Source organism: Elephantulus edwardii, unplaced genomic scaffold (genome assembly GCF_000299155.1).
Source record: "Elephantulus edwardii isolate Elephantulus edwardi_28Jun2011 unplaced genomic scaffold, EleEdw1.0 scaffold00161, whole genome shotgun sequence".
Taxonomy (NCBI): Eukaryota; Metazoa; Chordata; class Mammalia; order Macroscelidea; family Macroscelididae; genus Elephantulus; species Elephantulus edwardii.
In genome coordinates this window covers 6,833,178-6,846,670 of record NW_006399911.1, presented here as the reverse complement: position 1 = coordinate 6,846,670, position 13,493 = coordinate 6,833,178, and the positions used below count along the sequence as shown (strand labels likewise).

Genomic DNA, 13,493 nt, shown 5'->3' with positions numbered 1-13,493 from the left:
TTCCTCAGGACCTCCTCAGCTCACTGGATCTTTCCCTTGATTTTACTCTCATCAACCCCAGAGGCATTGGGAGGCCCCAGTGACAGCACACAAAGACCAGCAGAGCAAGCTGGGGCTGTGGGGACATTTATTTGCAGCTGTCAAGTGCCCAGCTGCCTGAGGCTGGGGTGGAGATGGGTCTTGGATGGTCACCCGCCTAGTGGGCACCAGCCCCTCCTGGCTGGCGGGGCACCATGGGGCCATGCATGTCCTCTGGTGGAGGGGGACAAGCTGAGGCCGGTCTGACCTTGGCATAAGGAGAGGTGCGGTCGGGAGGCACTTGTGGTGGACACAGGTACGGCGGCCTACACCGCAGGTTCAGCACTCAGGGTGACTGAATCATGCGCTTTTGGGTATCGAAGACATAGCGCTTGAAGGTCAGGCTGAGCGTGACAGGCTGTGCGGGCTCTGGCCGCTCCACACCCTCCTCTTCTTTGGTCGCTTCCCCTCGGCCACCTCGGCCCCGCTTCTTGACTCCTGGTGCCAGCATCTTCCTGGACTCTGGGCTGAGGCCACCTACAGGGCACAAAGACAAAGAGCCTTGTCACATGGCAGACCTGAAGCCCACAGCCTCTGCCCACCCACCTGATACTTGGGTGAGCACCCACAACCCACCCATCTCCCCAACACCCTCAGCCCAACTCCCTAAGCCAGGCCTCGGCGCCATGCTTAGCAATCCCTATTGCTGTCTCATCCAGCCTCTTGGCTCCCTGGCCCCTGGCAGCTGGGGCAGATTCTAAGCCCTGGAGCTTAATCCTCAGTAAGAGCCCCTGCAGATCCGTTCTCCAGCCTATGGGGCCCAGGAACTGGCCTCTGCGGATGCACCATGGACCATGCCTCCTGGCACCAAGTGAGTTAAGATAAAGCAGCAACAGCTGCCCAATGGTGGTACCATTTGCACTAGCTCCCGCGGCCAGAGCCCATCTGCATGCGAACAGTTTTCACACCAGCCCTGTCAGTGACTCCTGTTCCCAATTAATGGCCTCTGCCGATGCTGTTCCTTCAGCCGACACATCCCTCATCTCCTTTCCCAGTGAACACAGCACCTTCACAAGGAGGCTGCAGGGCCTTTCTCTGGAACCTGCATCTGTGAGGGGGTCTCCTCTGAACTCAGAAGCCCCTACAGGGCTCATGGCTCTTTGGAGGCTGGGTAGCAGGTGGCCCGGGATCCAGATTATCTCTGCCAGGGGTGGGTTGAACAGCCTAGTGACTCAGCCCTACAGCCCCAGAGAAGGGGCCCACCTCTGATGTCCACACAGGGACTATCGAGGGCCTGACAGGTGCACCTGCCACCTGTGACACGTGTTAGTCCCTCCATCCCTTCCTCGACCTGAGTGGCAGTGCAGGGAGGGCCTGGGCTCGGTGTCCTAGCAGAGGCTGTGAGGGGTTACAAGTGCAGGTGTATATGCTGCAGAGGTCAGCAGTCCTGTCACTGTACAGATGAGAACAAGGAGGCCAGAGGGGGGTAGGACCTCACTCTTCACTCTACTGGCTGCAAATGGAAATGGTAGTGGTTCAAGGCCACCAGTCACTCAGTGGGAAAAAGATGCGAGTCTGTTTCCATAAAGATTCACAGCCTTGGAAACCCTGTAGGGTTCTACCAGCCCTACAGCATTGCTGGGAGTCAGAATCCAGCTGAAGGTAGTGGTTTGCTTTTGGGGCGGGGGCAGGGAACCACTCTCGCCTGCCTGTCTTGGCAGAAGATCAGCCCCTACTGGGGGTTTTTGGAGATGGTCTCAGAGGGGAGTGCAGACTTCGAGAGCACTTCTGCTGGCCTCACAGCTCCTGAGTTCTTGTAAAGGTAATGAGGGGGGTGATCCAAGGAATCGGGGAGCCAGAGAGATGCCAAAGTCAACCCTGCTTCATCCCATAGAGGACTGTTTCTGTGTGAGGTATCCACTTCCCCTGGAAAAGGCCTGGGACATTTTAAGGGGGTCCTAGAAGTGGGCACAAGGGTTTCCAAGGCGATCAGGCTTCCTACAGTAGTGCCTAAGAGAGGTAGTGTGGCCCTCGGGACCTTTAGCAGGGCCTTCCTGTCTGGGCAGCCGGCTCTGGCACAGTGTCTAATCCCCAGGTTCCCCACCCAGCTGACCGCCCCCTGGGCTGTGCCTGAAGACAGAGGCTATGGGAATGGCCCCAGGCCAGGCCCTGAGCGGCCGTCAGCCCTCAGGTATCTGCGTCCCTGAATCAGATCGCAGCCTCCCCTCTGCAAACAGAGAAGGGACTGGCACCAGAGCCTGACAAATGGCATGGTGACTCGTCTCTCTTTGGTGCCAGGAGGTCTGATGGCTGCAGCGGCTGCCCGGCGTCTCTGAGGAGCTGGGGAGACAGGTACAGCCAGTCATCAGTCCATCTTAGCTGGGATGGCTCTCGTTACACATGGCACACCTTGCACTACCCGCTGGCAAAGCTGGAAAAACTATCTGGCTGGGCAGCCTGGCCACCTTCTGAGAGGGCGGCCCACTCACTCTGCCCCCCTCCCAGGCTGCCTGAGGTCAACATCCCAGAACGCTGTCAATGCAGTCCACCCCTGAGCTGTGGGGCCCAGACTTCTGGAAAATGTCACCGGGCCATGGTTTTTTCCTCTCCAACCATATTCCCCCTTAGCCAAGGGGCCGGCAATGGGAAGAAATGAGCTTTGGGATGAAGTATCCAGGGTCAGAACCTGCCACCCTCACTAACATGCCCCATATGACTCGTTTCTCCCAACTTTTAGGAGAAGGGGCCTGCTCCTGGGGAGTCAGTGGTTGGCTAAGGGACAGACATGAAGTGAGCAAGCAGAATAGGGCCAACTACAGCCTCTCAGGTACAGGGCAGGGTGTGTGAGACCAGCTGAGATTGGAGGTGGGGGTCCATCAGAGAGGCCTGCACACAGACAGAGTGAACTTGGCACATGGCAGCCTTCATGGTCCTGTGCTGGGGCCTAGGGGCCAGGAATCCATGCAGGTTGGGCCCCAGCTGGAGAGGTGCTTGGCCAGTGTTGGTCTGGGGCATGGAGAGTGGGGCTGGCCAAGGTACTAGGCATTAAGGAGGTCTGCCTGGAGCTCAGGGTAAACTGAAGGGCAGTCCATCCTGACCACCCTGCCCATAATCCCTGTCAGCCTGGGGGGAAGAAGCACACAGGACAGGTTCCTGCTTGCAAGGATATAACTCTTAGTCTCCTTGGGACCTCCCTTAGAACAACCACTAGGTCCCCTTGCTAGGCCAGCAGACCCTTCACTGGTAGTGGCAGTGAGCATGGGACCAGGCTGAGGGGCAGGTGCTGTGGCCCTCACCGTCCAGAGGGCAAGATGCCTGTCCACCTGCCTTCCCGTGTTCACTGGGAGTGGTGGGACTGTCTCTTCCCTCTGTTCCCATCTCTTTCCACATGACCTGAGCCATATTCTCCCTCTTGGAGAACATCAGATCATTCCAAACCTTACACCCCGGCCTTCTGTTCTCAGACACACCAGCACACACCCTCCCCAGGACCTCTGCACATGCAAGTTTCATCACCAGATGTTCCAACACTGCAGGTCTGCCTTCTTCAAGCCACAGTGCAAATGTCCATTCCTTAGGAGGCTTCTGGACTCCTGACCACTCTGTACCCAGCTCTGTTTTTCTAGTGTTCTTATCACATTCTAACATCTGTCATAATTTCCTCCTTTTGATGTTTACTGTCTGCCTCAGCTCAGATACACATTCCACTTGGCAGAGATTTCCCTGTCTGTTCACTTGTGTTCTCCTAAACACCTAGGCCAACCCCTATTCAGAGAAAACATTCAGAGGATACCTGTTGAGTGAATAAGTAAGTGTGAGAACAGCAAAGGCCCTTAAAGCACTTGTTGCAGGATTGTGAGGGGCAGCTCTGCCGATGGTCACGGTTGGGAACCAAATTAAGAAGGCCAAATAATTGTGCACATGTCTGTTCACAGCAAAAGGCCTTTTCCTATATACCTCACGACATGTTGATGAAGAAAGCATAGCCTAGAAGAACGAAGAACTTGCTCAAATCATAGCTGCTATGAGACAGAGTGAGGATTAGGCAATAAGCTTACAAAGAGGTCTGATGGCATGGTGGTTACAGAGCTACTAACCAAAAGATTGGTGTTCAAACCCACGAGAATCTCTGTGGGAGAAGGATGGAACAATCTGCTCCTACAGAGATTAACAGTCTTTAAAACTCCACAGACAGTTCTATCATGTCCTTCAGGATCGCTGTGAGTTAGAATAACGTGGTGTTTGGCTCATATGCTTCCAAAGTCTGTGTGATCAACCACTGCCACTGAGCTCGCTCGCCTGACTTGTCATAGCTAAAAGGGAGTCCTGTGATTAAGGGAAGTGGTGAAGACAAGCCTGGCATTCGTTTGCTGTGGAAGATGTACACATTGTTGTTAGGTGCCAGAGATGACTGTAACTCACAACGAGTCTAAGAACAAGCGGCGTGAACCTGCCCTGTTCTACACCATCCTCACCACCTCTGTCACGCTCAAGCCCATCGTAGCAGTCACCATGTCAATCCATCTTGTTGAGGGTCTTCCTCTCTTTTGCTGACCCCTCCATCTTTTCTAAAATGTTATTTCTCTCCAAGGACTGTTTGCTACTGAAAATATGCTCAAAGTAAGTGAGGCAAAGTTTCTCCATCCTTGCCTCTAAGGAGCACTTTGGCTGTACTTTCATCAAGGCAGGTTTGTTGGCTCTTTTGGCAGTCCACTAATTGATAGTCTGTGCCAATACCACAATTCAAAGGCACTGGTTCTTCTTCTTCAGTCTTCTTTGTTCATTGTCCAACTTCCAGATGCATAGGAAGTAGTTGAAAAGATCAGGCTTATATCAGGCAAACTTTAGTCTTTAAACTGACATTCTCATTCCTTAGAAAGGTCCTTGACAGCAGATTTCCCCAAGGCCACATGGTTTTTAATTTACTGACTGCTGCTATCATGGGTATTGATTGTCAATCCAAGTAAAAGGAAAGTGTGGACAAGTTCCTTCTTTTATCCATCTATCATGATGGTACAATTGGTCCAGTGGTGAGGATTTTTGTCTTGTTGATGCTAAGATGTAACCAAAGGCTGTAGTCTTTGATCTTCTGCATTAGTGGCTAAACTCTACTTCACTTTCTGCAAGCAAGGTTGTGTCATCTGCATAATGCATATCGCTGATGAGTACTCCTCAAATCCTGAAGCCATATTCTTCCTCAAAGAATACAACTCTGATGCACACCTTTCCTGATTTTAACTTGTGCAGTGTTCCTTTGTTCTGTTTGGACAACTGCTCCTTGGTGTTTGTACAAGTTTTGCATGAGCATACTTAAGTGTTCTAATTCTTCTTTTTATTTGTGTGTGTATGTGTGTATGTGTGTGTGTGTGTGTGTGTGTGTGTGTTTTATTTCATAAAGCAACCTTTATTTCTTACTTATTTCTCTGCTTCTCTATTTTCTTTTTAAAAAGAATTAATTTTAATGAAAGTTTATAGAGACTTAGGTTTTCCAGTAATTCATTGTTGTACTTTTCTCCCTCCGACCCCCTTCCCCCCAGTTCACTCTTCTCCTTGAAAAGAAAATACAAACTCTTTCATTGTTATGTAATCCCTCCCCCCAAGTCCACTCCACTATGCAGCCTTCACTCTGGACTTCTGTAGTGACAATACCCATTCATATATCCCTTTTAAATAGTTCTCTCCCTCATTTGTTTCAATGCACTATACATCATTCTGTCTTCCCTCAACCCTGATGTCAGTCCCATTTTACAACAGTGGCCCCATGCAATATCTGTCCTTTTGTGACTGAGATATTTCCCTCAGCATAATGTCCTCCAGGGTCATCCATTTTGCATACTATTTCATAAGTTCCTTGCTTTTCAATGCTGCATAGTATTCCATTGTGTGAATTGAGCTTCTCTATCCATTAATTTGTTGATGGGCACTTGGGTTGTTTCCAGCTCTTTGCTACTGCGAACAAAGCTGCAATAAACATGGGTGTGCATATACCTGCTTGGGTGGCAGTTATGGTTTCTTTAGGGTAAATTGCCAGTTGTGGAACTGCTGAGTCAAATGGTATTTCTATTTGCAACTTTTTGAGAAAGTGCCACACCGCCTTCTACAGTGGTTGCACCATTTTACAGTCCCACAGAGAATAAGGGTCCCAGTGTCTCCACAACCTCTCCAGCATTTGATGTCAAAGGAGATTGGAAAGGAAATTGTCAAGCTTATTTGGAGAGGTAAGAGACCCTGAATAAGCAAAACACTTCTGAAAAACAAAAATGAAGTGGTAAGCATAGCACTCCCTGATGTCTAAACTTACTACACAGCAATAGGAATCAAAAAAGCACAGTTTTAGTACAATAACAGGCATATAGACCAATGGAAAAGAATCGAGAACCCAGAAATGGACCCAGCTATCGATGGTCAACTGATACTCTACAAGGAAATAAGACCTATCAAATGGGGAAATGACAGCCTCTTCACCAAATGGTGCTCACAACATATACAAAAATCACCTCAAGGTGGGTCAGAGTCCTGGGAGTATAGCCCCAAACCATAAAATTCGTAAGAGGTAAACTGGGACCAAGCTTAGAAGGCCTAGTCTATGGTATAAAGAGGCTGACAAATACAGCCAGAAATACACAATCTGGAGAGGATAAAATTGATGAATTGGATGTTCTGATGATGAAATCTCTGTGCTCATCAAAAACTTTTTCCAATAGGGCAAAAAGAAAACCTATTGACTAGGAAAAAACATTTGTCAATCATCTCAGACAAGGGTCTCATAACAAGTTTACAGAATACTACTGGGTTTCCAGAAGAAAAAGACTGATAGCCCAATTACAAAATGGGCAAAAAACAAGGAAAGATTTTTCACAGAGAAAGACATTCAGATGGCAAATAGAAACATGAAGAAATGCTCAAAATCACTGACAGTAAGAGAGATGCAAATCAAAACCACAATGAGATACCATCTCACTCCAGCTGTTGTTGTTATGTACTATCGAGTCATGTGCAACTCACAGCAATCTGATGTACATTAGCTCTGAAAATTCTCTACCCTGGGTAAATCTCATTGTCTTCAAAAGACCTACTCCCACTGCTCTAGTTACAGAGTCAATCCATCTCATCCTGGGTCTTCCTCTCCTGCACTGTCCCTCCACGCTTCCAAGCATGATGTCCCTCTCCAAGAACTGGTCCCTCCTGGTCACATGCCAAAAGTATGGGAGATGAAGTCTCAAAATCCTTGCCTTCAGGGAGCAATCTGGTTTCACTCTCTCCAAGATAGAAATGTTTGTTCTACTGGCAATCCATAGTATGTTCAACACTTCTCCAGCACTACAAATCAAAGGCATTGATCGATCCTTCATCTGTCATCTTTAGTCCAGCTCTCTGATACATAGCAAGTAACTGTGAAGACCATGACCTGGTAGCAGTAGCAAAGTTTAGCAGGACAGCAAGCAACAAATGTTGGAAAGGATGTGGAGATGTGGGAACTCTTATATACTGTTGGTGGTACTGTAAAATGGTATAACCATTTTAGAAGGTAGCTTGACATTTCCTCAAAAAGTTGAACACACGGTTCAAATCCACCAGATGCTCTGCTGGAGAAGGAGCGGGTAATCTCCTCCTGTACCAGTCAGATCTGATTTGATGGTACACGTAAAAATAATACAATAAAAAAAAAAAGTTGAACACAGAAACTCCATATGACCCAGTTACTCCACTACTAGGAATATACTCCAAGGATATTAGAACTGAGACACAAATTGAGATTTGTACACAAATGTTCATAACAGCATTATTCACCATCACAAGAACATGGAAACAGCCCAAATGTCCAGCTACAACCAAATAGATTGAGAAATTGTGATACATTCACACAATGGAATACTATGCAGCACCTGGGAGCAACAATTTAAAAAAATACTACATAACTTGGAAAAGACTGGAGAGCATTATGCTGAGTGATCTAACTCTGTCTCATTAGGACAAATACTGCATAAGGCCATTATTATAAAAATAGAACTATAACTAATAAAACATGTATGGGGACCCCAGGGAGGAAGGGTTGAAAACAGAGGGGTAAGGATGGGTAGGAGCGAAAACTCAGGGTTGTACAATTTGGTGGGTGGAGGGAGAGGGTGAAGGAAATGGAAAAGGTCCAGTGGGAACCTGAAAAGACAGGGTAATAATGGGTATAGTCCGATGGTTAATTTTATAAAACATAATGCATTGGAATGACTGTATGAAGCTCAATGTTAATGAAGAATAGTGTGAAACACAATGTATGTGAACTCTGTAAGAAAACCAATATAAAAGAATTTTTTAAAAAAAGAAGACAGAAAGAACACACAAAGTATACCAAAAAATTGATGTGCAGCCATTTCAGGATGTAGCATGTGATCAAGAAGCAATGGTACTGAAGGAAGAAATCCAAGCTACACTGGCAAAAAATAAGACCCCAGGAATTGATGGAATATCAACTGTTTCAACTAAATATGTTTCAGGAAACAGATGAAGTCCTGGAAGCTCATCAGGATCAGCCGACAAATATGGCCCATTAACTGGAAGAGATCCATATTTGTTCCCATTCCCTCCCAAAAAGGTAATACAACAGGGTGTGGAAATTAACAAAAGTATTGAAAAGTTCCAAGGTGACTAAACCTGATGGCTGTGAAGAGTTTAAAATTACACAAAGAAAGGCTTATATTGTAATGTTGACTGAAAAAAATGGGAGGAATCAAAAAAGTTGGGAAGCACTCTTCTGCAGCTCCTGGGAAACAGAGAAAAGGACTGGAGGGCTGTCATGGGGCCAGTGGTGGTCAGCAGCGGGCACTGGGCAATGCCTGCCTCCTGTTCCTTGCAGAGGAAGTCTCGTCACAGGCCCTGCTCACCCAGCTTCCCAGTTGGCCCTGAGCTAGAGAAGAGACTGAACTTGCCCGTGTTATCTGATGAAAGCTGCTAGATTCCACAGAAGTAAAAAGAGAGGAGGACCCCAGAGGAGAGGGAATGGGGGCCCTTCTGGTTGCTGAGAACATACAGTTGACCCTGGGACAGGAAGGCCATGCTCCTAACTGCCAGAGCAACTACTCCAAAATCCATGTTTACAGCACAACTAGGACAGTCTCTGCTCTTAGCATGCAGGGTCCTTACTAGTCAGCACCAGCTTCCTTTCTCCTGGTCCTACTGCACCCACCACACATTCCAGCCACAGAGAATCTGAGCGAGGCCTCCTCTTGCTCATGCTGCCAAGTGTACTGTTCCCTCTGTCTTAAATGCTCTTCCCTGCCAGCAGAGTTAGTCCTGCCAGTAGTCTCCTTTGGACCACCCTGGTGGGGTCACCTCCTGTGATGTTACGGGCTTATTGTTCAAAACGGCTTTCCTACTCATTGGCTTTGGCTTTCAGCATATGACTAGGTGGGGAACTAAAATAGGGTGTGTATGTGTGGCTCACACAAATTACAGCTAACATTCAGAAGAACAGAAATCCAGAACACTTGATTGTGCTCGGGTGAAACATACATCTAGACCAAGAAACTGTTATCTGAACAGAGCAAGGGAACACAGAATGGGTCTAAATCAAGAAAGGAATAATGGGTCTAAATCAAGAAAGGAATAAGTCAGGGATATACCCTTTCTCCATACCTTTTCAATCCCTATGTCAAACAGATCTTTTGAGAAGCCAGGCTTTACGAAGAAGAATGTGGCATTAGGATCTGAGGGAGACTCATTAACAACCTGCATTATACAGATGACATACCTTGCTCACTGAAAGCAAGTGAGGAGAACTTGAAGTGCTTCCTCCAGAACATTAAAGACTACAGCCTTCAATATAGCTTACATCACAATTAAGAAAACAACAATCTTTACCACTGGGCCAGTAGTCAGTATCATAATAGACAACGTGGATCCACATTCACCACTCTTGGCACCAGCAGTCAGGAAATCAAAAGGTGAGTTGCACTGGGGAAATCTGCTGTCAAGGACCTCTTCAGAGTGCTAAAGAGCAACAGTGTCAGTCTAAAGTCTAAATCAAGTTGTGCTTGACTCAAGTCATGATCCTTTCAATCACTTGTTTTATATCTAAGAGTTGGACAGTGAAAAAGGATGACAGAAGAATAACCGATGTCTTTGAGCTGTGGTGTTGGAGAAGAGTGTTGAACATCGCATGGACTGTCAAAAGAACAAATAGGTCTGTCCTGGAGAAAGTGAAACCAGGTTGCTCGTGGGAGGCAAGGATGGTGAAGATCTGGCTCACACACTTTGAGCATGTTGTCAGGACCAATCCTTGGCAAAGGACATCATGCTTGGAAGGGCCAAGGGTCAGTGCAGGAGAGGAAGATCCTGGATGAGATGGATTGACATAGAAACTGTGGCAATGGTGTCAAGTATATTGGAGATGGTGAGGCTGGCTCTGGCAAGGGCACGGTTCAGAGCCATGGTTCAAAGAGTTGCTATAAACCATAGTTGACCCAACAGCACACAATACCACCACCATAACTAATCATCATGGGGGTGGATAGTTTTCCCATCTTACCAAGCTCAAATCGAGGTTTTGTAGTAGAAGAGGAGAATTTTACTACCAGCAAGGAAGAAGCAACAGAGAATGCAGTGTCCATCCTTTGGGGCCTGAGATTCCTGCACCAGTCACACCAGGACCTCCACATGTGCAGGAGCCGACTCAGAGAACCAGAGATCAGGATGAGACAGGCTCCAGGGACTGCTGCTTCATGGGGCCTGAGCTCAAGCTCGCTGGGGGAGAAGCCATAATTGGCAGGATTAAGGGAACTTTGTGAGTTTGACCTAAGCTGTTAAGGTGAAGGTCAAAGGGCTTGCAAGCACGCTTGAGAAGTTGTCCTGTGGTTACCAACCTGAATCATAAATGGTTAACTTCCCTAGTAAACTTCACAATTGTGAGTATGGCTTGAGGAGGTCTGTGTGGTCACGGCAATGAATTCTGGTCCTAGTTACAAAGCAGCATGATTGGTGCTGGCATTAGTGGGTGTGTGAGCGTAGGGGTCAGGCCTGAACTTACGGGACCTAGTTTTGTACTGTGGATACTGCTGATGGGGGTTTGCCCCCTTTGTGAAGTTAACAGGGGTCAGATGCAGCCAACTCCATGCTGCTCTCATCTTTTTACACTCCTGGTGCTGGCACCAGGCCTGGCACAAAGTCAGATGTGTCTCTGGCACCAAACATGACTGCATGGCATTGTGTTAATAGGTGTGGGACAGTGGAGGGAAAATGACACTTTTGTCCCTGAAAACCCTGGCATGACCTAAGGGGGCTCACAATCTGACACTGGCTAAGGAGGCTGAAATGTCAAGTAACCATGCTGTTTTTGTATGCTATTCAGGGTCTACTCTCTACCTGGTGATGCCAGCATATGAGGGCTAAACAGGAGACTTAAGGCCTCGGAAGACCCCCTCTACTCCTTCTCCCCGAATCTCAGATCCCAACTTCTAGCTGCACTTTTGGATAAGCCTGGCCCCTATGAGGCAGGGGCATAGCTGTGACCCCGGGGTGATGTTCCATCCAAGGTTCTCCTTGGGAACACTCTCTCAGGACCTAGCCAGCCCTTTCTCACTGAGCGCCAGCTCCACACAAAGGCACAATGGGCTAAGGGCTGCTCTAGGCCTGGCCTGGGCGTGGGGTAATCAGGGAAGAATGCGGGAAGCACAACTATTTCCCAAGCTCTGGCCAGAGGGTGCCGCACTGACACGGCGATCAAAGGCCGGCAAATTGCCTCCAATTGCTGGCGTCGCTTTCATGTTGAGGGCCAGACTGGAAGAGAGGCCTCCAAGCGGGTGGGTGGTTTGCACCCCCCCCCAGTGGGAACTGAGCCCTTGCAAGCAGTGTGGGGTCATCGGGCCTCCTGGGTGGACCCCTGGGGCTTTGGCCAATTCCAGCCAATCCAGCACTGGCTTGCTAAGCAGCAGCTCAGAGAGGGCTGGGATAACAGGGCAGAAAGAATTGGAGCTGGGGTAAGGCTCTGACAGGGCCAGTACCTTGTGAACCATGAGACAGAGCCTCTCACTCTGCTGGGCCCCGGAAGGAAGAACACACACCAGCACCCCCACCCCCAGTGCTGACGGGACTTCAGAACAATTTATCTGAAGAAAGGGTTCTGTACCCTCCGTTCATAAAACTTCCATGCTGGAGGCCACGGGGACCATGGATGGTTTGTCCTATTAAGCAGACCTAGCGTGGGGCTGACTGGGGCCTGGAGATAGGGTCTGGCTGGAGGCCTGATCTTGGAAGGTGAGGGTAGAGGCAGGCAAGCTTGAGTAGCAGTGGATGAGATGTGGCTGAGATGTGGCCTGCACAGGGGACTGGCTGGTAAGCAATGGAGGAGCATGAAGGTAAAGTGACTTGTCCATGGTCCCAGCAGGATTTGAACCCAGCTGACTGGCCTTGTATATGGCAACTCATCTCCAGACCTGGCCCCAGAGGTGGCCTGTGAGGACCTGCTGAGTGCAGTAGTGCCCACCTCTCCCAGCAGCTAGATGCAGAGTGTGAGGGTGGGGTATTAAGGCTGGAGGAGCCTGATGTGAGCCAGTGAGGGCAAGGATGTGGAGAGAGGACTTGGGGGACAGCGCACTTAGGAGGGGCTTCTTCCTGAACTCTTGGGAACCTGTCTCCAAGAGTGGCAGTGACTTGTGCATCTTGAGTCATTACTTTGTCAGGCTTGGTCTTGGTATTTATCCTTGGGAGCTAAGGCTTTTTCTTTTGCTGTGGCAGCTAGGGGTGGGGACTGCTTCCTGATTTTCCTCCTTTCTCTTCCTGCAATGGATCCCACAAGTAAACAAAGATGCAATTTGCTTTAAAAAGATAAGGTGATTAAGTTTTTATCAGACGTGTTCTCCACTGTCCCAGCAACAAAGGGAATTAGGAGAAGGCAGGCGACAGCGCCTGTGCGGAGGCATGTTCTCTCGGAGGTTCTTGAGCGCACACTCCGGGGCTCCACACAGCCTCTTTGATTGAGCCAGGAGAAGCGGAAACCGGCGCCACACGCCCCATTTTGATGTCTTAATGTTGGCTAATTCCGCTTTTAATTTATATTAAGCTTCTTAACAGCAATGATGAATTCTTCAAAAACAAAAAAGAACCCTTCCAGAAATCATTCCCACACCATGTAAATTGAAATTATTATGTATTCAAGGCTTTAGAGATTGGGGGGTACAGGGAGGGGTGAAGCTAGTGCATTGTGAGGAAGGGAGGGTTTTTTAAGGCAATCAAGAAAACCATTCTCAAACCGTCAGGAAACCACTTGGTCCCGAGAACTAGCTGAAGGCTCCATTATCACAGGAACCGGGAGCATAATCTGAGGACAGTTCTGTTGCTGTTAAGTTCTCAGTCCTTCTGTACGTGGTCTGCACATCTGCTTTGTGGACGCACCTTGTGTGAGGCTCTAGACAGCACGGGCCTTGGCTCTCTCCTGTGTGGGCTCAGGCATGGTGGCTCAGGGGCCCTGGGTGCTCACCCACAAA

At 48.6% G+C, this 13,493-nt stretch overlaps 1 protein-coding gene across 1 annotated transcript in view; it reads right to left on the bottom strand.

Annotated features, from left to right (window-relative positions):
- Window positions 1-364: 364 nt before the first annotated feature.
- EEFSEC (eukaryotic elongation factor, selenocysteine-tRNA-specific) overlaps window positions 365-13,493 on the bottom strand; it is a 384,789-nt gene continuing 371,660 nt past the window's right edge. The window contains exon 7 of the mRNA XM_006895177.1: window positions 365-555. Coding sequence (XP_006895239.1) covers window positions 365-555 — 191 coding nt within the window. The remainder of the gene's footprint in view (window positions 556-13,493) is intronic.